This window comes from Taeniopygia guttata, chromosome 13 (genome assembly GCF_048771995.1).
Source record: "Taeniopygia guttata chromosome 13, bTaeGut7.mat, whole genome shotgun sequence".
NCBI lineage: Eukaryota > Metazoa > Chordata > Aves > Passeriformes > Estrildidae > Taeniopygia > Taeniopygia guttata.
In genome coordinates this window covers 372094-398436 of record NC_133038.1, presented here as the reverse complement: position 1 = coordinate 398436, position 26343 = coordinate 372094, and the positions used below count along the sequence as shown (strand labels likewise).

Sequence of the window (26343 nt, the reverse complement as noted above, 5' to 3'; positions counted from 1 at the left end):
CTGACTATAATTCACCTCCACTTTGGTTTTGGACTTCTGTAGGCAGTAAGTGAGAGATCCGACGCCTGTATTAATGGTCGTTCCTGACTACAAGGTACAAAGGGCAGGGGAGCTGTCCCGCAGCCCTGGGCCGGGCGGGAGCTGCAAAGCGCCCGGGTGCCGGGCCGGGAGCAGCGGCCGGGCCGGGCCGGGCCGGGAGCAGCGGCCGGGCCGGGCCGGGCCGGGCCGGGCAAGGCTCCGGGGCCGCCCCGCCGCGTGTGGCACACCGGCACAGAGCAGCGCCCGGCCCGGCCAGGCCCGGCCCCGCCGAGCCCCCGCCGCGCCTCCGGGCGGAGCGCCCCGGGCCCGCCCCGCCGGGCGGTGCGGCCTCCCCGGGCCCGCCCCCGGGCCGGGCCGGGCCGAGCCGGGCGCGGGGCTGCGCGGCCGAGCGGGGCGGCCGCTTCCTGCCCGCGCCTCTCGGAGCCGCGGCACCGCAGCTCGGCCGCGCTCGCCATGCGCGACTACGACGCGGCCACCGCCTTCCTGGGCGAATGGGGCCTCTTCCAGCGCCTCGTCTTCTTTCTGCTCAGCGCCAGCATCATTCCCAATGGCTTCAACGGCCTCTCCATCGTGTTCCTGGCCGGCACGCCCGAGCACCGGTGCGTCGTGCCCCGCGGGGCCAACCTGAGCGGCGAGTGGCGCAACGCCAGCATCCCGCTGGAGCTGCGGGGCGGGCAGGAGGTGCCGAGCCGCTGCCGCCGCTACCGCCTGGCCGCGCTCGCCAACTTCTCGGCGCTGGGGCTGCGACCCGGCTCCGACGTGGAGCTGGAGGCGCTGGAGCTGGAGCCGTGCCTGGACGGCTGGGAGTACAGCCGCGATGTCTATCGCTCCACCATCGTCACCGAGGTGCGCGGGAGCGGGAGGGGAATCCCGGCGTGCCGGGAGAGCCGTGGGGTTATCGCAGTGCCGGTGCAGCTCCGCCGCGTTCTGGGCTCTCTGCCGGCTCATTGATCTGCTGCTAAACCTGCCATGCCGAGTTTATTTTGGGGTCTTCTGCTCACTGTCATTTGCATAAGAACGAGGAAGGAAATTTTTATAGTGAGGGTGGTGAGACACTGGAACAGGTTGTCCAGGGAGGTTGTGGATCTCCAATGTTCAAGGCCAGGTTGGATAAGGCCTTGAGCAACCTGCTCTAGTGGGAGGTGTCCCTGTCCGTGGCAGGGACTCGATGATCTTTATAAGGTCCATTCCAATCCCTTAACATTGTTTGTTTCTATAATGAGCTTCCGAGTGCAGCCTGTTTCCTTATCCAGCAAAACTGGTCACACTGCAAATCTTCTTGGTTCATCAGGTATCTGTGCAAGGGGCTGGAGCAGGGTCAGTACTGGGTTCAGCTTGGTGTGACAGAGATGTCTCTTTGAACATCAAGTTTTGTGTTTATTTTCTTTCTTTAAAAAAATAAAGGTGGTGGAAGTCACAGGATCACAGGGTGGTTTGTGTTGGAAGGGGCCTTAAGGAGCATCTGGTTCCAGCCCCCTGGCAGGAACACCTTCCACTAGACCAGGTTGTTCCAAGCCCTGTTCAGCCTTGCCTTGAACACTTGTAGGGATGGGGCATTCATAGCTTCTCTGGGCAGCCTGTGCCAATGTGTCACCACTCTCATCCTGAGCATCATCCTGAGTTGTGCAAGATGCATGGGTTGGGGAGGTCTGGTTTGATGCTTTATTCAAAGGACTTTGAACTTTGCTGTGTGCCCACAGTGCCTCTGCTTTGGTCTTTGTGCTCACGTGCTGGGACAGGTTTTGTGTCTGTGCAGGTACACCGCTTGCGTCAAGTCTGGGCTGTGCGTAACCTTACCAAAGGTGAAGCTGGGCTGATTGTCACTCTGCTTTCAGAAGAAAGCCGTCCAGACCCACGGGGGCAGGTTGACTTAAGAAGCAAGGAAATGGATTTTGAGAAGTACTTTTAAAGAATACTTGAATTTCAATACAAGTGTAGGCCTTTTTCAGAGGGCTTACAGAGTTTGTACAGTCCCATTGAGTTTTATGGAGCTGGAGCTCTATAAGAAAACCTGCCATGATTTCTTATTTTGCAAATAGGGCTGTGATCAGTGTTTGGACAGTGATGGGTGTGAGTACTAAATGACCATAAGCTGATCTGGGCACTAAGGTGACTTGGGGAACATGGGAGAGGAGCCATGGCAGCACAAGGAGGATTAGAAATGGGGACACAGGAGTCGTAGGAAACTCAATCAAGGGTTTGAATGATTCTGACAAGTGCAAGGCATTGCCTCATCTGCTCCTAAAGAATTGCTCTTACTGGAGAGGAAAGCTGCTGGGAATGTCTCAGCTCCAGTCTTTGCTGAAATGCACTGTTGTGAAAGGCTGAGTACTCTCAGGGCAGTGTCAGGCAGTTGGCATCTTCTGGGGCAGATCTTTCACAGGGGCACACGGGTGTTGTTCTCAGTGCTCTGCTATGATGGTTGTCCCTGGCTTAGGTCTGGTGCTTTCTCTTTAGAGCTTCACTCAGCTTTGGCTTGATGTTAATTAAAATGTCTTGAGCTATTGGAGTATGGTGCAGGAGTTTTACAGTCTATAAGAAAAGGGTGCTGCTCACACAGTGCTGAGACTGCCCAGCCCTGGCTCCTTGTCTGTGTGACTTGGCAGATGTCCCGTGCCCGTGGGAGGCAATGTTTGTCTGCCCAGGCATCATGCACTGAGGCAGTATTTTTTTCTCCTCTAATATGAATGCTTCTGAGGGAGTTTTGCAAGAGCTGTGGCCTTTCACACACTTACAGGTTTTCAGTGTTTAACTTGTTTAATTTCTTGGCTTGGTGGTGCCGCTTTTATGATTAACTAATCTTGTGTTTAGTTGCATATCTCTAACATGTTGAATAATCATGAGGACCTTTGTCCCAGATTTTCATAACTGACACTGGGAGGGGGAAGGGGGATTTTTTTTTTTTAAAGAAAGGTTTTTGCTGAATCTCTCATGACTTTAGAGAAACCTTGTTTATGGTTCTGCTTTTCAGGGGAGACTTAAAAGATTCAGTTCTCTCCCACTTGAAGAGAGACTTTCTTTTCTCACGGACTAACAACAGAAGGTTATTATTAGCCAGTCTGCAGTATTTAACCAGCTCTGGTGTAACAAAACCCTTTTCTGTCTTTTACTTTTTGAAACACTGTAGCTCAGGGCATAAGAAGGGCTTTATTTTGGCTTAAGAAACCAACTGTGTCATTCTAATTCCTCCATAAGTCCTGTAAAAAAATGAATGTAGGAGTAGTAAAAGTTTATACATGGTAGCAAAAGGACTAAACCAGGAGTAATTAAGGGAAAATATTAACTTCTAGCAGTCAGAGCTGTTATGGGGCTATACCAGGAGTAGAATTGAGCAGTGCAGTTAAGGGCATGAGTGCACTAGAAATATGATATAATGAGGTGTTAGATGATACATCAGTCAGAACATTTTAGTTCACACAAGAGTAATTCTTAAACAGTAAACCATAAACAGATGCTGAATTTTGGATACACTTATTCATCCTTAGTTTCTAAAAAGGTGTTGTATTGTTCATCAACTTGAAATCAGTGCAGGTGGTGTATGCTGGATTTGCATGTTTTGGTCTGTTTTGCTGTTGGCAAACTTTTGGGCCTGATGGCTTTTGCAGAAGAAGGATGGACATGGTGGGGATTGCCAGGTGTCTAGGGGCTGGTTAGGTGCAGGGCTGGTGCTCCATCCTGTCTGGGTGTTCAGAGAGAGAAAGTTCTGGGCAGAAACAAGGGCCCAGAGGTTTCCATTCTGTACACCCCAGGGATTCAAGTGCCCTGCTGTGCTGTCAGACCACAGGCCCTGGAGATGAGTGGGATATGCCAGGGCTGCAGGAAGCCAGGGGAGACTGCAGCAGTGCCATGTGCAGGACACCAATGGGCTCTGGGGCACAGCTGGGTATCCAGAGGTTTCGATGTTCATTCACCCTGCTGGAAGACAGAGGGATGTATTGTTTCACTTTGCCAAAATAAAAACAAAGACTTATGCTAGACGTTGTCATTTATAGAGTCATAGAATTATAGACTAGTTTTTTTGATTGGGAGGGACCTTAAATATCATCTACTTCAACCCCCTTCCTTTAGGGACGCCTTCCTTTAGACCAGGCTGTTGCAGGAGTGGGGCCAGCAGCTGAATTGTAATCAGCCCTGTGTTATCCAGGTTCAGCTCTCACCTATCTCTTCATTAATGTTAGTCACCTACATCATTTATCATCTTTTAAAACAGGTGCTTCTTTTTTATTGTTGTGGGTTAATATCTGCTTCTCACTGTAGCTGAAGTTTATACTCATAACTTTGCAGCCCCAGGAGCTGAAAAAGCTGTTTGCAGCTTTGCAAAAGCTTAGTATTACTAGTCTTGTCAGAAGAAGGAAAAGAAAGTCTGGTTTTCATTTAGTAAGTAAATACAAATGTCTGACAAATAAACAAAGGTGTTTGTAAAATGCTGGGTTTTTCATGGTGTGATTTTAAAAGCACAGTAATAATGCGGTAAAAAGTACAGCTCTTTCTGACATCACAACATAAAGTAAGATTAGCATTGTTAAAGAATAGTAGGCCTGCAACTGATCTTGTTAAATGGAAACAGTGCTCTTTTAGAGGCACTGTGGACAGTTAGTGACAAGATAAAATTTCTTGTTTCCTTTCTCTCCAGCTGTCTCAAAAATGTGATGTGTGGGGAACAGTTCCATTTCTGCACTGGAATTGTAAAATATTTGGCAATTTCCTTCCCGTTCTATGCAAGCTTTATCTCTGTAAAAAATGTAAAACAACTAGAGGAGTGAAAATTAAGCAGAATGTGTATTTTGTAGACACAGACTTCTGTTTGCTTTAGATAATAAGTTTCAATGTAACATTTAGACCTTTTAAGTATTTGGAATATACAAGTGTGTTTTTAGAGGAAAGGGTGTTTAATAACACTCACAGCTCTCAATAGAGAATACAAGCAGAGAATACTTGTATGGATATAAACAAAATCAGATTCAGCTTCAAAGGTTCTCAGTACTTGGCTATGGGACTGAGATTTTTTGAAGAACCTGCCTCTACTTGCTAAGAGAAGCAGTGGAAGGAGGGAATACAGGGTGCTGGGCCAGCTTCAAAAAGTCTTGATTTTTAAAAGGAAAATATTAATACATGGAACTAGCCACTTAATTTTTCATTTATACATGTTATTCTGAGCAAAACAGGAAATATTAAAAAATAAAGGAATGTGGAGACACAGTATCTTGTAGGTGTAAAAATAGTTTTGTCTCTAAGACTCTCCCTTGTAGGACAGGAGTATAACCAGGTGAGGCTCTTGAAGATTTTTGTCGCAGTCCAGCTTTGTTTAGGGTTCTTGTAATGGCATTAGGGAAGGGTCTTGAGCTTGTGGGAGGGAAGAGGTCTGATGGAGTAATTTATAGAGTTTTTATTCTTCTCAGTTTTGTCACCGGGCTTGCCTTTTTAATAAGGGATTTGGAGACATGGTTCCAGGCAGCTGGCATGTAAGAGATTAAGCAGAACTTGGAAAGTGCTCTCCTAGAGAGGTGTGTAAGTGATGGCTCTACGTGCCTGGGACTGTTTAATACTTGAGCCCCAAACCTGTCCTTGAGAAGCAACTGCTTCAGTCCCTTTCCTTTTTGGTCCCCCTGCCTTCTAACCCAAGCTGTCCACATTCCTGGCCATCTCCATAGCCTGTCCTCTTGTCCCCATCCCCTCTTCCCAGCTGTCCTCACCAGCGACTGGCATCAGCCAAGGATCTGCTTACGGAGGTGCACAAGCACAGCTCAGCTCCAGCACACAAGTGAGCATTTGTGCTGGGTGTGAGGCTGCTGAGAGACATCACCCCAGCCTGATGAGTGGCCTGGGAAGTAGAAAAATCACAAAATATTTATAAGATGGGTACGAAGACAAGTTTAAACTGCAACAGAGGATGTCCTAAAGTAATAAAAAAATAAAGAATGCTCTGTTCTGTTGGGTACCAGTGTTGAGCAACTTGATGCTTCAAAATCAGCAGCTGCTCTTCGAAAACAGGGTGGGAATGTTTTTCTGCTGTTTGAAGCCCAAATACCTTGCCAAGGTTAACCTTATCTTGTTCACTGGGGCAAAGGCTGTTACAGCTATCAGGCTAGTTCAGAAGATACTAAGAAGTGAAAATAGCACATGGTTTTAGAGTACTAGGTCACAGTATGCTGTGTCCAAACAGCACTACCAGCAGCAGGAGTTGATTAGTAACTACTGGCACACTTGCTCTTTGCCATGCTGATGTAGCAGCGTTGCCTTGGTGACTTCCTCTTGGACAATGTGCAGTTGAGGGAAGGGTATGGTTGCAAAATGATTCTGGAAGGATGATGCCATCATCACTGACAAGTAGTAAAATAGACCTTATCAGTGTGTCATTAATGAGTTGAAGACTTCAACATTTATTTACTGGGGCAAAGGGTAACAGACCTTAAAATCCCTTTGCTCTAATTGTTGTGCTTCTGTGGAGTCTGTAAATAACTGGTATTGTACAACCAAGGTAGTTCTGCTTTGGAAATTTGATGTTGAAGTTCACTTTGATGCCTGGTTCAAGTGGTCTTCAGCATGACAGCTCCTCACTGTGCTTTAACAGAGGCCAGAAAAACAAGCTGGTAATCATTGCCACATTAGAATGCCCAGTATGTTTCCACCTGCCAATGCAAGAAGGTTTTGGCAGAGCTGTGTTAAACATTTTAATACCATGAACTTTTCCAAGAAAGGTCTCCACCTCAGTGATCTGAAGGAAATGTTTGTTATAGGACACAAACATGGCAATGTCCGGAAGCCCAAGTGTTCAAGCCTTGTGCCAAAGTGCAGGTGTAGGACAGATGAAAGGAGGACTCACAGGAACAGGGTGATCAGCTGGAAAGTGTGATCTGTTTAGTAATGACAGACTAATCACCAAGACTTTAGTTCTGTTACTCAGGATGTCTGGCTGCAGTAGTTGATACAAAGAGAACTTTTTGTGAGTAGGCAAGTCTTTATAACGGCAGAATTTCTATTTGTGCTGTTTGTTTCACTGGTAGGTGTTGTCATATAAAGGCGTATGATAACCACGGAAACCTTTGGTCTGTATAAATTATAAATTTGATAACAATCATTTACTGGTATTTCCAGCTTGCCAGGTATATTTTACTGAAGCTTCCTAGCTGGCTTAGCCTCTGTAGTCATGACAGGCTCAAACTTTCTTTAATCTATAATGAAGTATAGCTTTTGTTGAAAAATACAGATTTAACTATAAATGTTAATTATAGTTCATAATCTAAATGATGTGGATAACTGTACTAAGTTCAGTTCCTTACCATGAGTGGGATACATTTGTTAACACATTAGAAAGCCACAGTTCTGGAAGGAACTTCTGTAATGATGCCTAATCGATGGTGGTGGTGGGATGTGCTGGAGCACTGCCTGCAGTGCTGCTACCTGAGCTCCAGGTGCTGTGAGGCTGGAAAGGCCTGGGGAGGAAATGTTGAGGGTTATGAAGTCTGATGGAGAGATTTTTCAGACATAAAATCACAAATAGATTTATCAATGGAGAGGTTATGAAATTACGTTAATACAGTTACAAATTGGAAAAAGGTGCATATTGACCTTAAAAACAGTAATTACTATGACTGTCTTATAAATATTAAGATAATGTAAGGGCTGGCAGCTAAGATAGCTGGTGATTGTGTAGCCTGTATGAATGACCATAATTCATCTCTGGAACAGTTCCCAGTTCTGATTCAAAACTGGGTGCTATTCCATGGAATAAGTGATGGCTCAGTTGTATTTTGACACGGGAATCTGGCAGTGGAAGGCCATTGCTGGTATTCATTCTGTGCAGAGTTTTAGGTGATCCTCCAGCCTTAAAGCATGGACTAGGATGTAGCTGTAGCGTGGCTGTTAACAGGCTGAGGGCTGTGAGATTCCCGGAGTCAAAGGCTTAGTGCTGAGGAGATGGGGCTGGCAGACAGTGAGACACCAGCAGTCCCATGTGGGACTAGGGATGAGATTGATGGGGGAGCTGGAACACACAGCAGTTTGTTATGGAGCAGATCAAAGCATTGAAGGGTGTTCCCTTCAATGAATTGAAAAAAATACACTCAATTATTTGTAACTGGGAGACAAAGAGGATTAATTATTCAAGTCAGGGTGAATGTTTTCATTTCAGCCTTTTAAATGACGATTGAAACCTAAAATTTTCCATTGCTAAAACATCAGAAGGGGCCTTGAGGGAGCTGTTTGAATAACTATGCTCAGGAGGGTTTGGTCTCACATCAGAAGCATCTGTTGCTCCCAGTCCCTCTCCTGCAGGGCTGCAGCACCTGCCCTCTGGCAGCAGGTACTGGGAGAGCTCTGGGAAACTGGTTTTATATCCTCCAGTCAGAACATAGCTGTGAAGGAGGGGAGGAGGGATCCCTGCTGGGTTTTGTCCTTTCTTCTAATATTTACACATTCTTCCCCCAGAAAACCAAAATAGAACTAAGAGTATTTTAATAATAGTTGTTTATGTAGATGGAAAAATAACATGAGTGCTGTTTCAAAAACATCTGACTGAGGTGGGTAGGATCTTGAAAAATATTGAAGACTTTATTTAATAAATATTTTCTTTTATTCCTCATTTTTGTTTTAATTTTGGAAATCTTTGTTGGGTGTATATTTCAAGTTGTATTTCAAAGATTCAAACTGAGGTTAGTTAGATTCCCAATGAAGAATGAGCAGTCTACTGTCTCTCAAAACAATATTAAAATGTAATAAAAAGGCTTTTTCTTTCTATATTGCTGTTGCTATAGTTCAATTTTTCTTGAATTAGGAATGTGAATCTTTAACATTACTATATGCAGGGAGATCAAGTTTAGGAACTATTTACAAGGTCATGCAGTGACAAGACAAGGGGGAATAGCTTCATACTGACAGAGGGCAGGGTTATATTGGATATTAGGGGAAAATTCTTCCCTGTGAGGGTGGGGAGGCCCAGAGAAGCTGTGGCTGCCCCATCCCTGGAAGTGTCCAAGGCCAGGTGGGAATGGGCCTTGGAGAAATCTGGGATAGTGGAAGGTGTCCCTACCATGCCAGGGGGTTGGAATGAAATGGTCCTTAAGGCCCCTTACAGCCCAAACTATTCTGAATTCTGTTCTCACTCCTTCCAAACCCAGCTCAGCGGAGTTTAGGAGGGAGGGGAAATCCTGTTAATTAAAAGACTTTCCAATTCTCTCTCCCTGCAGTGGAATCTCGTATGTGCCAACGACTGGAAGGGACCCCTGAGCACCTCCCTGTTCTTTGTGGGTGTCCTGCTGGGATCTTTCATCTCGGGACAGCTCTCAGACAAGTAAAGTATATACACCAGAGCTCTTTGATGTTCCTTTGTAGGCATTTCTTGTATACCAGCTTTCCTACTAGTGTCTTTCTGCAACTGCTAACATGTCTGTTCTGTGGCTGTCTAACCTGAGTGTGCACAGAGTGTGTAGGGAAATGTGCTGAGCTAGGATAGAATGTTACAAAGATTGTTAGCAGTTGTTATCTACATCTGCTTGTTCTTGCAACGGAGTCACTCTACAGCAAACTGGTTTCTTATACCAGAAAACAACATTGGAGATGAGTTTTGCCTGGAAAAATCTGATCAATGACATTCTCTTCTACTTATTTTGGACTATGTTCAGAGGGATCCCTGAAGCTTGTTTTTGGGTTTTTTTTTTAGTTTAAATTTTTCTTTTTATAAAATATAGCTGCTCTTTCTCATCATAAATTACAACATTTAAGTCCAATTATCTGTGTTTGTGGAAGCATAAATGCTGTTCAGCTGTACTCCAGAGAAGCAAGACTTTTTTGTTTATCAGTACAAACATTAAAAAACAAGGAAGGCACCATTAATTTCTGTTATGCCAACAGTTTATTTTGTAAAGCTCAGTTTTTCTGATTCTCTCCCTGGGATTTGCTGTACAATGCATTGTGTGCGTTCTGATTCCCTGAGAACAATATATGGTTCTCTAATTTGCTGGTACTTGAAAAGTTTCTGTTTCACTGAAACATAATCTGTATGCCACAAATCTTGTGGCATCATTTAGGGCCTTTCCCTGGTTTCCTGCCTGTCAGGTTGGACCAATCTCAAGCTGAGAGACAGTGATCTTTAATAATTAACCAGGCCTCCTGTACTTCTTTCCAAAGCTATATGCCATGGTTTTTGTCCAAAAAATCCCAGGGCAGGCCAGTGTTTGCTCTCTCTGTGATCCTGCCTGGTTTCTCCCCTCACAATCCTGCTCTTTCCCAGAGCAGAGCCCGCAGGCTGCTGCTGGCCTCCCACCCCGTCAGTGCCCCTTGTTTGGTGAGGTCCAGCAGCGGCTGCCTTGTCAGCTCCTCAGCTGGCAGGCATCACTAATGAGCTCCAGACAGCTCCTGGGTGGTGTGCTGGAGTGTTCAAAGCCCTTGTGATGGCCAGCCCGTTGGACACGAGGAGGTTTCCTGTGGTGCTCTGCAGCAGGTCCTGGTTGCTGTTTTCTGAGCAGGTGGCTGGAGCAGACACCAGCACCCATGCTAATCCCAACTCTTGATCCCAGCTGGCTTGTCACTTACTCCAGGCAGAGCTCCATGGCCTCCTGCTACCCTCCCACGTCAGGGAATGAGGGGTGATTCCCCTCTTCCCTGTGTGTCTCTCACCACCTTTCCCTGGTGCTGCTGCTTCAGAAGGTTCAGGTGCTTCCTTCCAAAGAGCTCCTTGTCTGCTACAAGGATCCCGAGTGTCTCCCATGATGGCTACCTGGCAGGTGAAGCAGGAGCTGTTCTGGTGCCAGAATCCAAGAGCTTCCCACCTTCACACTCCTGGCAGGCTCCTGCAGCTCCTTCCCCTGGTAGCACAGACCCTCAGCAGGCGCAGGTGAGGCCATCCATGCAGCCCATCTAGTTACCTGTAGCCACTGAGGGACAGCAAGCTCCTTCTCTTCATGAGGAGAATGCTCCAGCAAAGCTGCCTGCAGTGTTCTGCACTGCAACGAGCCTGAGACATGAAGGTTGACAAAACATTTGGGGGTTTCAAGTAACAGTCTGTTCTTTGTGTGTGGTGACCCACCTGATGCCCAGAACACCAGCTGTAGAGCTGCAGGTCAGCAGGACTTTGGAGCTGTGAAACCTGCACTCAGACATCCTGTCCCTGCAGTGTGGGGCTGCCTGGGCCCCAGCAAACACTCTTACAGCAGTTTGACAGGTTCAGTTTAGTTTAATTTCTCTTTGGTTTTTGGGGATTTGTTAGTACTTCATCATGAGGTCTTCTACAATCCCTTAATTTGTTCATATTTAAACCAAAGGCAATGAAGATTGTGGCACAGGATCACTGACTGCCAATAGCATTTTCCAAATCTGAGGTTTGCCTCTCTTCCATAAGGCTTTCTTATTTTTCTTTTTTTAACCTGTTGATCTCTCAGGGACCATGTCCTCCTTGGAGGAGGAGAAGCATTGGATGCTCTTGCACTTCAAGTAACTTATTCCTGATGGTTTGTTTCACTGCTCATACTACCTGTAAGAAAGGAATAGTGTTCCAGCACATACTTGAAGATGACTTAACTAGCAGCCCTTAGAATATTATTTTCTCTTGGCCAGTGATATTTTTAATGTGTTTAGAATAGTTGTGCCTGTGTCACATTTCCTGAACCTCTGTTTTTTGCAGACGCTTTGTATCTCCTTAAGTATGCTTATAAGTAATTTTATTTTTCTGTTTCTGTAGATTTTGTTCATTATGTTGTTTAATCACATTTTTTTTTCCTCTTCTCTTTCTTTTTTTTTAATCTGTCCATGGAAGGTTTGGCAGGAAGAATGTGCTGTTTGCAACTCTGGCAATGCAGACTGGCTTCAGTTTCATACAGGTCTTCTCTACCAGCTGGGAGATGTTTTCAGTGTTGTTTGTGCTGGTTGGCATGGGACAGATATCTAACTACGTGGCAGCATTTGTTCTTGGTATGAAAGTCCTGCTGGTCACTGCATGTGTCCTTTCATCTTGTGCTTTTCCTGCTCCTTTTCAGTACTGACTTAGGGTTGGTTTGTTTTGCCAAGCAACACTGTTAAGAGTGTGGCCTCACCATGCATGAGTAACTTCTCTTCTCCTTGAAAGCTTCCAGCTGATAGAGGTGCAATTTGAATTATTTCTATGGTTTACCATCCTAAAAGAGGCAAAATCCCAGAAACTGACTATTTTAAATAAAGTCTGTCTTCTAGTGGAAGAGATAATACATGTGAGACATGATTTTTTGGGGATTGGAACTAGATGACCTTTAAGGTCCCTTCCAACCCAAACCATTCCATGATTCTATGATTTTTCTGGGATTTCTGATGTCCATTTCTTTAATTTAAAAGTTGCAAAAGAACCAAGATAGGTAGAGTAATTTTTATAAAGTCTTCTTTAAACAGCCTATATAAAAATTAAATGTCATCATGACTTTTGGTTGTATACTTTCAAGCTAACTAAGACCATATTTAATCATGGGAATGTGAATTATCTCATTAATCTGAGATTTAAAAAAAAAATTAATGTTATTTACAGTGACTTCACTGTCCAAAATACCAAATGGTGGCAAGAAATTATTTCTGAGCCAAGGAAGGCCAGTTCAGGGGTGGAAGCAGTACTTAGCTAACCTCACTGTACATAGCCTGCTGCAACTGCTGGCATCTTCTTTAATTTCCATGGAAACAAGAAAGATTGGTTTTTTTCCTCTGTCTCTTGATTTGCAGGTCCCAAAACATTTCAGAGGAGGCACTTACCCCTGTCCATGCATTTAATTCCCCTGGCAGTAGTCTGGTCTTTGTGGCCAACATGAATTCTATATGTCTAGCCCGAAAGACTGAGAATTTTGACTAAATAGTCTTTTAGAAGGTGATACAGGTTGGGAACTTAGTTGAGGCACATTTGAATTATTCTTTAAAAAAGCTGGTCACTCTTCACAAGCTGGAGAGGATTCTGGACATCGAGCTACGTTTAACTGAGAATGTCAGGTGATTTCAGCTCCTCAGGTAAAATGTGAGATGCTAAAAAGATAAAATTACAGAAATAAAAGCTACATATTGAGCTACGGAAATGCTACATGGCCCAGTTCTCATTCTTTTACACATATAATTACCTCCACTGGTGCAGGATCACAGCATGAAGCAGCTTTGTGGTGCCTCTCCAACTAGACAGCAGAGTGCTACGTCCTGCAACTCTGCAGTGCAGTGCATTTCAAAGCCAATTGCTAGGGGCATTTTTATTAAGTCACTTGGTTGCTATTAAGTGAAAATGCTAATAATCCCTTTGCTGTTTTGAGCAGGCACAGAAATCCTTGGCAAGTCAGTCCGTGTGCTGTTCTGCACGCTGGGTGTGTGCATCTTTTACGCCTTTGGTTACATGCTGCTGCCCCTGTTCGCCTTCTTCATCCGGGACTGGCGGATGCTGCTGCTGGCGCTCACCCTGCCCGGGCTGCTCTGCATCCCACTCTGGTGGTGAGTACAACTGACTTGAAAGGCTTTGCCCTTTAGAAGGTCCTGTCTGCAGATTTCTAAGATGATGAAGCTAATGAAATTCAGGAATGGGTGGGTGAAGAATGATGTTGTGTCCTTTACTCACCCAGTTGTTTAGCTGTCAGTCCATGGCGTTGTATGTGGTGTGACTGATGCCCAAAAAACCTACTCTTCATGTTCTGTAAAATTATGTCTTGCACATGCAAAGAAAGCAAAAAAAAAAAAATTAATAAAACTCATACTTCTGCACCAACTGAAATCCACAGGGCAGAAGGAAAAAACAGTTGTTTTGGGCATTGTTAGGGTGACACAGCTATGACAAGCTACAGCTGTGGCACTTCTGTGTTTTCTTCTGTAGCTGTTAAGTACTACTTTTGAGTGGCATGTAAAGCTGAAATAGTCCACGTGGTGGTGGTGTTGCTTCATTTACAGTAGCAGTTGTGTTTGTGCTATCATCTCGGTTCTAATGCAATCCAATGACTGGGGAATTCTGCTCTCTGATTTGCCTTTCTGTCACAGAATTTACAGTTACTAATTTTATATGTGTTAGCCTCTAAGTATGTGTTTCTTAACCTACAGCATGCTGCTTCTGTGTTCACATTTCTGAATTTCTTAAATTAATGCCATACTTGGAATGTTTGGATTGCTCTTTTTTCCTGAGTCACTGCTAATTCCTTCAGTACTTCTGAAATCCATAAGGACATATTAGTCTGGTCTTGTTCCTTTCACTAGTCTGCTGTTGTAAATCTGATTTCTGTTGTCACTGCACTAATTCCTGCAAGATGTGGCATGTTTAAAGATCTTGTTGCCTGGAACAATGTGTTGGTCCCTTCAGCAGTTCTTTCTATGGAAATGCAGGCTTGTTATTCTGAACCTTCTCTGCAGGGTCATTCCAGAGTCTCCGAGGTGGTTGATCTCCCAGGGGAGGTTTCAGGAGGCAGAAGACATCATCCGAAAAGCTGCAAAAACTAATGGCATTACAGCCCCAGATGTAATATTTGACCCTAGTGAGGTAAGACTTGTTTAGCAGTCTAGTTGTTTGCTGGACTTTATGTAAAGCAATGAATTCCATACAGATGAATGGAGTTATGCCTGCGCTGCATTATGTGCTCCTCAATTGGGTGAAAGATCATTGTTTTCTGCTGAAAAGCACAATACCCTTTCCCTTCATTGCAAAACCTTCATGGTCCTGTTCCCACAGGAATGCCAACATGCATTCTAATGCAAACATCTTCTTCATCCAGTTTATAGCCACCCTTTTTCCTTTTAAACTCTCTTTTTCAGGGGAAGATAATGAATTTGAGGTACTTAAATATTTGCTCCAAACAGATTCTGTGCTTATTCAGTCTATAATATAACTGTATGACACAGGGCTAATCCTGGCCAGTGACATTGGAAATACTGTTACTCTAGTTCATACTCTACCTCAATTTCTAATCCACATGAGGGAAAGCAAAACTTGAGTCCCTTTCAGGCGAAGTAGTGACAGGTATCTTTCCTATCTCTTTCTTCCTACATGCTCCTGTTTTCTCTGTAAATCTTCCCTTTCAGCTGAAGTGTGCCCTTAAGGTGTAGAAGCAGTTCCATAGACATTCAAACATGACCTCAGAAAGTCAAGACAGACAAACTGTTTGTGTATTCCAGGAGAATGGGCACACCGACAGATCTCCAGAATCCGTCTGGGCAGTTGTTGGTTGACAGTTGAAAGTGTCCTGTGATTGTGATGGATTAACACTGGCCCAATGCCAGGCACCCACAGAGTCAGAGTTGCTTACTCACCCCCTCCTGCTGAGCAGTAGAGAGGGGAAAAAATTAATGAAGGTTTCATGAGTGAGATAAGGACTGGGGAAAATATTTCAAGGGTAAAACAGGCTCAATTAAAAGTAGCAAAGTGAATTTAGTACTAACAGAGTCAGAGGAGGATAATGAGAAGCAAGATAAACCCTTAAAACACTTCTTCCCCACAGCCCCTCCCTCCTTCCCACTGACATCACAGGGAGATGGTTGTGGGGGTTTTGGTCGGGTCATCACCGAGATTTTCTCCCACTGCTCAGGGAGAGGAATCCCTCCCCTGTGAGGCTGTGGGGTCCATCCCACAGGAGACCTCTGTGAACTTCTCCAGTGTGGCTCCACTGTTACAAGCAGCAGCCAAACCACACCTGCTGCAAGCGTGAACCGCCCCCACGAGCAGCAATCCTCCCCAGACTGCTGTGGCATGGGTCTCTCTCTCTGTGGGGTGCAGTCCTCCAAGGACAGGCTGCTCCAGCCTGGGAGCAGGGCCCTCTCTCTCCACTGGGTCTTCACTGGATCACCTCCTCTCCTCCTCCACTGACCTGGTGTCTCCATGTTGTTCCCTCACATGTTCTCACCTCCTTCTCTTATCTGGCCAGAAGAAAAATTGTGTGTGTCTCACTTTGATTTTCTTCTTAAATATGCTATCACAGAGGCATTACCAGCCTCTCTCATTGGCCCAGTTTTGGCCAGCAGCATCCTCAGAGCCATCAGGGATTGACTCTGCTGGGCATGGTAGGAAGCTTCCAGCAGCTTCCCACAGGAGGCACCTTTGTAGCACCCCTGCATGAAAAACCAGGCCATGCCAAACCAGTCCAGTCCTTTAAGTGAGAGTACATATAATATATATAATGAGTATAATATACTCATTTGCTTTACAATGCCTCTGTTCTGGGCTAAGGAGAATGGGAAGGCATTAAGCTGTAGGTGTTTGCTCCTGAGATTGAAACAGCTTCCCTGGTGCTGAAGTCAGCTGAGGTGCAGACAAAGCTCTTTGTGCAGACTTATTCAGAGATAGTAGGGCAAACATCCCGCTCTTACTGGAACAGAGTAAGAATGCCAAGAAAACACACTCCCTCTGATACCTTTTCCTCTGGATCTTCGCTAGAATACATTTTTTCCTTCTTCTTCTTTCTTATGCTGTAGCCATGAAAACTCATCTATTGCCAGCACTGCAGCAGCAGAATAGAAGATAAGCTCTGGCTCCAACATCTGCCTAAGATCACTGTTCCTGGAATCTTCTCTCTTGTTCTTAGAAAGAAACACTGATGTGTTTGCTGTCTCTGAATGGGGATGGATAGTGAAGGAGCAGAAGGCAGGGGCAAGAGTAGGGATTTTGTCGCAGGAAATGCTGGACAAGGGGAAATGCTGGACAAGGGGAAATGCTGCTGTTGCAGCAGGTTGGGCTGGAGACTGTGGAGACATTAGCACATCAGCTTTCAAAACATACAAACTTTCTAACCATCAAAGGAAAATGAGCTGGATGGACGTGCAGAACTCCTGTTCATCTTTTTGCTTTCTAAGGCAAAAGTAATATTGTGGCCAAAAGATATGTGCAGAACTCGTCTGCATCAGTACTGTATTTATGCTGTTCTTGTGTCTGCTCTTCAAAAAGCTGGAAAGCAGAAGGCTTACAGCCTTGTGAGGGTTTAGGAAGCATGTTTATACTGCAGAGAGGTTCTCAGAAATGTGGCTGGCCCTTTGCCTTCCTCATTTGGAATGTGTGTTTGGGATGGAGCAGCCACCCAAGCTTAGGGTTGGAGAGTCCCTCAAGCCTGTGCAGCTGGAGAGCAGCAACTGCAGAATTTTGACTCCACAGATTTCTAGCCAGCTGAGGTCCAGCAGATGATGAATCACAAAACAGCTGTGGAGCACAAATAGGGCCTGGTTGGTTAAGAAGGGGTAGAAATGTTTGGATAATAGGTTTAATTTCAAACCATCATTTTGGTTTCCCTGCCCTTCTGTCATAGCATCTTGTTTGAGAGTGTCCTGGTAAAGATTATGTTGTCTGCTTATCCAGCTTTTAGAAGGCAAGGACCCTTTTTCTCATCACCTTACTGAATTTTTCTCTTCCTGATTTTATGGTTTGTTTTATGGCTTGCTTGTTTTTTCTTCTTTTTTTTTTTTTTTTTTTCTTCTAATTTCTTGGCAACAAATAGTGGCATGTGGGAAGATCATGTGATTTATGAGAAAGGGCTGTGAGCTGTGAAATGACTACAGTTTGTGTGATGTAAGTTTGGCTTCAGGCAGAGTGAAAGCTATCAAAGGTAAAGGACTGTTTGGCTTTTGTAGAAAATGAGGTTGATTAAAGCAAATACACAGAAATTTGGTGTGTACCAGACTGCTATTTCATTATCCAGACCTTCAGAACCAACTATCATTTGGAAAGAATTTTCATGTTACTGCAGAGGTTAGAGAAACTCCAGGTTTCTTTATCAGAGCTGATAGTTTTAATCAATGGAATTTGTCCTCTTAAAATCACCTTTTCTATATTTTGAAAAATCTTTACCTTGGTCCCCTCATTAGGAGTCTAAATAGAGTCCAAATTTAAAAAAAAAAAGAAAAATTTTTTCAGTCTTACCAAGCAGATAATTTGTTTTCATACTTTGTGGATGAATACCCTTGCATTGTTTACATGGGAGTGATTTTATGTTGAGTGGCTGGAAAGTTTAATGGGGAAAGGAGAAGATTGTTGTCTTTTTGTTTATATTCTTATAAGATAATCTCAAACAGAGACTGGATAATGATGGGCACTCTTCAGCTCATTAGCCAGTTTGTCTCAATTTAAACACATTACTCTTGGATCCAGCTCGAGTAGTCATTGTCTAACTCTGCCCTCCTGCAGTTTATTGCAGCAATTCTTGTTAATTGTTGCTGGTCTGCAATGGACTAGAGGACACTTTATCACTTTGTTTTCCTGATATTTGAAGACTATTTTGTGTCTTTTAAGATGTCCTTGGTCTTCTGGCCCTTAGGCTAAAGAAACCCTGTACTTTTTTTCAAATCCTTGTTGCTCTCTTCTAGTCTGAGTGCAGTTGATTCTCCAGGTGCAGTGCTCAAAACTGGATGTAAGAGCCCTTCCAGTAGTGACATATAAATCGTGAATTAATGCTGTTGCTTAATAATTCAAGTAACAAAAAGCAGTTGTTTTGTGAAGCCTCAGGCAAAGAAAATTATTACCATACAATCATAGAATGTGCTGGATTGGAAGGGACCCACACAGATCATTGAGTCCAATTCCTGCACAAGAGTCACACCAAGAGCCTGAGAGCATTGTCCAAGTGTTTCCTGGGCTCTGTCAGGCTTGGTGCTGTGACCAGCTCCCTGGGGAGCCTTTTCCAGTTCCCAGCCACCCTCTGGGTGAAGAACCTCTCCCTGATACCCAACATAAACATTCCCTGACTCAGTTTCATGCAGTTCCCTTGAGTCCTGTCACTGGTCATTACACTTAAGAGTTTCAGTCTAAATTTTAAGTGACTTTAAATTAGAAAGGAGCTTCTACTTTCACAAGTAGTTGGCTCTTACATGTGTTTTGTTAGAAGTCTCTTTCAGCAGATCAAAATACTGAGGTGTAAGTTGGTGGTAGGACTTAGTTTCATAATCGTTAATTTGCAGGAAGTTAAAGTTCCCATGTTTTGTTGTTTACTCTTTTACAGCTACAAGATGTGAATTCCCAGAAGCAACAGACATACACCATTTTGGATCTAATGAGAACTCGAAATATCCTAACTATCACAATTATGTCAGTGCTTCTTTGGTAAGCAAGTGTGATTCAGGAGTATGTAGCTTTAAATACTAAGGTATTCTGAAGAGATACAGACAAAACCAGCTCAAAAATCAATGACTAGCTGGCTGAAACAACAACATTCTGGTTACATAGGTTCTTCATTTTGGTAGTGTAGAAACACATCTGGGTTGGTGTTCCTTTCTGAAACAGTCGGACTTATCCTGAACTGAGCCAGAATCCAAACAGCTGGCAATGGATGTGTGGGAATGCTGCCTGATCCCTCTTCTGGCTGTAACAAAGTCTTTTTAGAAGAATGAGTCATACCCTACCCCCAGTCAGAGAACTTCTGCCCAGGGGTCTGAACATGATGTCTGACTTAGGGGAGAATCTTTCAATTTCTTTTGTATTGTCCCTTAGAGGGATAATGCTGCCTTTTAAGTTCTCATCTGAGATTTCCCTATATTTTCCTGCCATCTGCTTTCTCTACTTGTCGTCTTTAGCTTGGTTTTCAGTAGCTGAAGCCATGCTTTGTGCTCAATTTGATTAAAAGGTGGTTATTTTCCTTTACTAGAAATTTCAGTAAAGCTGTAAACAGAGAGGGTAACTGAAAACTTGCAAGAGGCTGTACAAGTGAGGTTTAATTAGTGAGTGTACCTAATGACCAAACCAAGAAGGTCCCTCAAGTGCTTGGGAGCCAACTAAGTTTATATGCTGTCTTTTTGAGCAATGTTTCATCTTCCTTAGTGAGGCAGAGCCTCAGAGTTCAGCCCACTGACCTGCCAGCACATACAAGATGATGTGGCATCGTAGGTCAAAGGATGATTTGGCTTATATTTAAGCCAGATTCTCTGGCCCATCACCAGGCACAAGGCAAAAAACACACTGAGAAGGGAACTTGTGCAAAACAACAGCTCAAAAAGAATATTGGTTCCTTGCAGAAATGTCAAATGTCTATAATGTCCTACTGCTCAAGTCCAGTCTCTCATCTTTGATTGGAAGTGAGACTGTCCTACTCGTCATCTGCTTGATGTGGGGCAGTAGCTCCTGGGCACAGCCAGGTTTGTGTGTGTGGTTGTAGAAATCAAAGGCAAAACCTCAAACGCAGGTTTGAATTGAACCAGCATTTCTGGTAGGATGAAGCAACTGAGAGAAGCACTGACATGACAGTATGTAATCCATTCTATTGCATTCAATAACCCATCCTGAAGGGCTTTTTACCACATCAAAAATCAAGTTTTATGATAGGCAGGACGAGTCATAGAGCTGTAGTTGACTTGCACACTATTACCTCCTCTTGCAGAAAAGCATTTGGTTAAGTTGGGGAATTTTTTCACAATTCTAATTTGTATATCAGTGACCTAATCTCCTTCAAAATAATTTCCCAATATATAAAGATATAATACCCTGTGCTTCCTCACAGCACATACTTTTCCAGCCCATGGTGTATTCTGTATCATGAATTAAAAGTTCTCACATAAAAAGGGATATAGAAGAGGATAGTTGCAGACAGCTATATATCAGCTTTACATAGTGCTGAGTGTTTTGTTAATTTTGACTAAGTAACAGGCCATTAAACTATTCCCTTTGCAGGGTTTGCACCAGGGATGAAGAAGTTTGGCTTCTTGGCACCCTAGGATGTGTAAATACCACTGAAGTTTTTCTACAAAATATATAACTATATTAAGGTTTGCCAATGTAATGAGCTAAGGCAATCTGCTACCAAAAGGGAGTTTCAGCACTACAGCTTGTATATAAAAATAACTCCAAGGAGCACATGGTGTGTAAAACACTGCAGAACTACTTCTGAGAAGAACAGCCATTCTTCTTAGGGCAGGGCACCGCAGCAGCAGGGGGTAACTCTCAGCTGTGTCACTTCATGCTTTCCCAGGTACACTAAGCAGCTTTATTTTAAGCAACTGGACCATGAAAGCTCTTCCAATATGCAGTGAGCTCATCTTTTGTCAGTGGTGCACTTGGTGCTGTGCAGTGGTTTTGCTCCAGGTTCTGTTATAAGGCAGATGCTGGTGGAGATGAAGTGCCAACTGTTCTGTGCCTCATGTTTGCACCTGGACATGCCCTGATCCACTGCCCATTATTTCCTTATTTACCATTTTATACTTGTTTGTAAAGCTTAACCTTCTCTACCCAGCACCTCCCAAGACAGGACAGAGTTGGTCTCCAAGGCCAGTTGTGTATTTCTCTGGATTACATGGAAGCCAGCTGTCATCTGGCACAAATTTGAGATGGCAGTGATCCAGCCACCAAGCTCTGTTGTGATGCACTGACCAGCCCAGGCACCAGCCATGCCAGTGTGATTTGGATGCTGCCCAGCCAGCTTGGAGCATGGCAGAGAAGCTCACGGGCTGTTTGGGCCTGCCAGGATAACATACTCCTCCTCTCTGACTTTATACAGAAAGCATGGAGCATAATGACCCAGAAACAATGCTCTCCACCCAGAGCTCCCTGGTAAACATAGTGGAAAGCTGCTGTAGGCCTCAGCAGCAGTAAAATTCAGTAGCTCAGATTTTCAGGTTAAGGCTATAAACAATAGTAATGGCAGCTACTGCATTACTGCAGTGTGAATGGTCATCGCTTTCCTCCCAGGGTAATACATTTTTTTATTTGAATTCAAGAGCAGTCTGAAAGATCAAAAGCATCTGCATGGTTTAATTGTTAACTTGCTGTTTCTGAAGTCAGCACTTCAGCTGCTTTAGAAGTGAACAAGTCTGCCAGATGCTGAATTTACCTTACACAGCCATTTCTGTGCTTGATGGAAATGTGGAAGAGGTTCATGGCAACCTGAGGAAGAAGAGAGATTTGTTTTACCCTGCTATTGTTTCTTTCAGGATGATAATCTCAGTTGGCTATTTTGGACTTTCTCTTGACACGCCTAACTTGCACGGAGACGTGTATGTGAACTGCTTCCTCTCAGCAGTGATTGAAGTCCCAGCCTACATCATCTCCTGGCTGCTGCTCCGCAACCTCCCCCGACGGTACTCAATGGCTGCTGCGTTATTCTTGGGAGGCTGTGTTCTTCTCTTCATTCAGCTGGTGCCTTCACGTATGGAACCATTAGTTGATCTCGCATATCTATGATAGGTGACGTGCAGTACCTTGCACGGGGCAGATGTGGAGGAAAGTGTCCTGAGGGGACTAAGTACAGACACTGTTGTCCTGTCTTTGTCCCTTTTCTTTGGTTCTCAGTACAAGTAACTGCCACACCAGGACATTCATTTCAGTTTGAAAGGTGGATCATTGTTTTTTTGTATCTGTTTGGATTAGAATTGTAGCCCAGTTCTGCTCTAAACTACGTCTCTGGCAGGGTGTCCTGGTAAGGTCAGGTGTAAAACCAGGACTAGAGCAACCAGAATTTGGTAAGTGGAAGTTACCAGGGGGCTGCAGAACTCCCTTCCCAAACAGCTATTGATGACTTCAGAGCTTGTTTAAAGAATTACTTTTAATGGAGTCATTGTGGAAGTATTTTTGATAAGCAGAGATGCTTGTACTGAATTAGTGTTGATAGTTGAAATAACGTGTAGCTACTGGGAAGGAGGGCCAAGCAACATTTGTTTGATTTCAAACCATGTGTATCTTTAGTCCAGTTAGATTAATAGGGCTATGGAGTCATTACTGATAACAACATTGAATATAAGGTTTTGCCTAGGACTTACTTAAAAATCAAAGATGTATAAAAGAGAATGTGCAAGTACTGCCTTGCTTGTTTTATACAGGTAATATGTGTGCTGCATTCTCAGGTTTGGTGGTTTTTTCCCCTGTTCTTTGAGGCAATTGGACACTGATACGATCTGTTTTGATTTTGAAATTGTAACTGTTTCAGTTGAAGTCAACTCAACTCTCTATAATTAAATTATTATAGCTAAGAGCGTTAATGAAACTAAGAATGTAGCTAAGAATGTTGATGAAAAAACAGATTTTTAGGAAAACTAAAATAAAATAATTTGTTTCAAATGCCTTACTTTGTTCACTGTATTAAAAAGGCATATATGGCATTTTTTGCAATAGCTGAGGTCTGGCTTCTGAATCCTGAGAGGATCTCAGCAGTTCTGGCTCTGTTCTCCTTATTTTTCACTTGGCTGGAAGACCTGTTCTCAAGAGAAAATGGAAATGTTGATTTTTAGTAATTTAAAAAAGAAAACATTTAAAAAGAACATTTCTTATGTTTGTGGATATTTACAGGGAAAAAAGACACCAGGTATTGGAGTTAATTAGGCAGGAGTTACACAAACACAAAGGAGTTAAGGGATACAATGAATTGCAGGAGCCTAAGTCCTGGCTGTGTTTGGATTTCAGATCTCCGTGCACTGTCTATTCTACTGGTGATGTTGGGCAAGTTTGGAATCACATCTGCCTTCTCAATGGTTTATGTTTACACGGCTGAGCTCTACCCAACAGTAGTAAGAAACATGGGAGTTGGAGCAAGTTCCATGGCCTCCAGACTGGGCAGCATCCTCTCACCTTACTTTGTTTACCTCGGTGAGTTACCTGGGCTGCTGGAGAGATGCTCCAGAGACTCAATCCTCTTGCCTCAATAAGGACACTTCTTACAGCTATTTATTCCCACTCCCTTGAGTTCTACAACCACAGTTATAACAACATACACTTTGAATGTTGGGCTGTGATGGGGTTTTATTTTTACTGAAAGCACAAATCTTACACAGGTAAAGCCCTGAACCTTGGTACAAACATTACCACAGAACCACATAATTGTTTGGGTTAGAAGGAACCTTAAATATCATCTCATCCCACCTCCCTGCCACAGACAGGGACACCTTCCACCAGACCAGGTTGCCCCATGCCCTGTCCAACCTGGTCTTGAACACTTCAGGGATGGAGCATTCACAGCTTCTCTGGGCAATTATCAGATACTTGGCGCTGATGCAGCTTTTTTTCCTTTCTTTTTTTTTTATTTTTTTGTGTTTTACATAGGTGCCTATGATCGATTCTTGCCTTACATCCTGATGGGGAGCCTGACTGTGCTGTCAGGAATTCTCACACTATTCCTGCCTGAAAGCTATGGCATGCCTCTTCCTGACACCATTGATCAAATGCTGCGGGTGAAAGGGTAAGTGCCACCTGATCTTAACACTCCTCTGCTCTGAGGAAGGGACTTGCCTAGGTATGGTCAGAGGGAGAGGCTGATTTTGGCAGCAAAGGTAGTACTCTGTTGAAAATACAAGAGTTTAGCTGAAGTCTTAGTCCCTCTTCCCAAGTGTAAATGGTCATGTGTACATCTCTCAGCTCCAAATTTATCATTTGACTCTGATGACTTAATAAAAGTACATCTGAGGAATGTATTTTAAATGTGTGTTGCTTTATCAAGGTATAGGGACATGTTGTAGGTCCTGAAAGTCTCCTAAGTGCTGGGGAAGAGCTAAACTCCTCCAGTTTAGTCCAGCTGATCTAAAAGGCACTGACAACATTTGGCCTTTTGCCATGGCTCTGATTGAAGGTGACACAGGAGCATAGATGTGGTGTCAGAAAGGAGCCTTTTCACATGAAGTTAACAGGATATTAAAATTAGGAGGCTGTAATGTCAGACAAGACTCAGATTTTTTTCCCCTAAGTTCTCTCATCTGTTTTTAAAGTTATTTTATTTTTTCTTTCTTCAACCCCCAGGTTGGAATACAGGCCTCCATCTAGTAGCACAAGAGATTCCAAGGAGGAAGAAGAAAATCCAGAGATTTTTAAAAGCACAGCTTTTTGATGGAACTCCTATGTCTTTCCTGGTGGACTGAAAGTTAAATGGACTTTTCTTCTAAAATTTATTCTAGAAAGGGCTAGTAACAACACTTTGTTTTCTGTAATTTGAACCTTATTTATTAATTTAAACAACGTATTCCCTACATTCTCTTTTTATATAAACATACTTTCTAGCCTTCAGTGAGATTTTTTAGCCACGGTTCAGTTCATGCAGTAGTACCATGGAGCAGAATCTGATCAATCTTTTGTAACTTTACACGTATAGTTCAGCTGAAAGATACTTGAAAATGAGTTCAAGGGCTGGCAGGGTGCCTGGATTCTTCAGGGAACCTCCTCCAGAGCTAATGCTTACATCAAGAGGTAAAATTTGCCTGAAAAGGTTGCTCATTGCTTTTGGTTCCTTGACTTCTGTTTCTGGACAGGAAACTTATTTATTATAGTGAAGGTTTATGACAACATGCCTCTCTGTGATCTTACTCAAATGACTTTGCACGTGCTGAATTTGTTACCAAATTGAGAAAGATGCAAAGAAAGATTTTGAGAATTAATTCTAACCTATTATGTTTTAATTCAGCATAGACTGAAAGGATTGTCTTGCACAAAGTATTTAGCACTGAAATTTTGTTCACAAAATTCACTTGATTCCAATGCTGGATTTCAACTGTACCTTCTTGGTGAAGTTGTTTACATCTGACCTTGGATATGGCCTTTTTTTCAGGCTGGATTTATTCTAAATAATGCAAATGGTTTCACCTGTGTGTAGAGGGAGTAGTGTTAGTTTGGCATTCTCCCTTTTCAATGTGTGGTGTAAGTTTTATGTGTAAATTGTTTTAATGTTTTCTGTGCAATTTGGTTGATGGAAACAATTCTCCTGTCTTTGTTCTGTGTTTTTCCCACTCATATACACATGCACACAATTAATATATTTAGTTGTAAATTTGTATATTAAATCATGCCACTGCAGTGACCTCATGGTGGAATGTACTGAGAACAAAACTCAGAATGTATCTCTGACCCCTGATTTTCAATCTTCAAGTGTCAACTATATGATTGCTGTGAGGTCTTTTCATTCTAAGTTAAGATTCACTTAACTTACGTAATCAGTGAATTGCTTTTAAATTGTTCAAAAAAACCCAACAAACCCACAAATCTTGTTGATAGTCTGCCAAGAAACTGTCCTCGTGCTATGGAAGTTTGGCATTACCTGTGTTTCTTTAAATATACAATATATATATATATATGTACACAGAGTCTCATTTGTGCTATGCTGGTTACAGTGTGACAAATGTGAGTGGCGAAAGGTTTCTCTCTCATGGCACTTGTGTTTTGTTCTGTCTTGTTAAATTAAGACAATAATAATAAACAGCCTAAACCTTTGTAGCCTAAACTCTCAGGGTCTTTACTGCAGCAGCTGGCTGGGGAAGTTTTGCTATGGTGTTTAAATATACAGGTGGTGTTGGCTGATTCCAGTCTTCCATTAATCAATATCCCAAATTCTGACCTTGGTAACAGACTCGAGAAATGGGAATGATGTGTACTTTGGACTGCTTGTCACAGGAAGAAAGTAGAAAATGCTATATAAACTGTAGTGGTTTGGTTAAATCCTTCCTAACAGTGTCCTGAGCTCT

At 43.4% G+C, this 26343-nt stretch overlaps 1 protein-coding gene across 2 annotated transcripts; it reads left to right on the top strand.

Moving 5' to 3' along the window:
• The first annotated feature begins 375 nt into the window (after window positions 1-375).
• LOC100218092 (organic cation/carnitine transporter 2) lies at window positions 376-26102 on the top strand. 2 transcript variants are annotated; one of them, XM_030283937.4, is made up of 10 exons: window positions 376-885; window positions 9225-9328; window positions 11789-11943; window positions 13287-13458; window positions 14362-14488; window positions 18924-19024; window positions 21841-22055; window positions 23306-23488; window positions 23942-24077; window positions 24632-26102. In XM_030283937.4, the coding sequence occupies exons 1-10, from the start codon at window positions 493-495 to the stop codon at window positions 24717-24719; spliced, it is 1674 nt and encodes a 557-aa protein (XP_030139797.1). In that variant the 5' UTR covers window positions 376-492; the 3' UTR covers window positions 24720-26102. The 2 variants fall into 2 exon arrangements, with proteins under 2 accessions (XP_030139797.1, XP_072791212.1); XM_072935111.1 differs by having other exon boundaries at window positions 392-885; window positions 9225-9333.
• Window positions 26103-26343: the final 241 nt, after the last annotated feature.

What these genes read in the sequence shown, in the direction of transcription:
- LOC100218092 (XM_030283937.4), top strand. Translation starts at nt 493, where the DNA reads ATGCGCGACTACGACGCGGCCACCGCCTTCCTGGGCGAATGGGGCCTC. An exon ending in GCTCCACCATCGTCACCGAG is followed by an intron (nt 886 to 9,224) that starts GTGCGCGGGAGC and finishes CTCTCCCTGCAG; the next exon opens with TGGAATCTCGTATGTGCCAA. An exon ending in CATTCAGCTGGTGCCTTCAC is followed by an intron (nt 22,056 to 23,305) that starts GTATGGAACCAT and finishes TTTGGATTTCAG; the next exon opens with ATCTCCGTGCACTGTCTATT.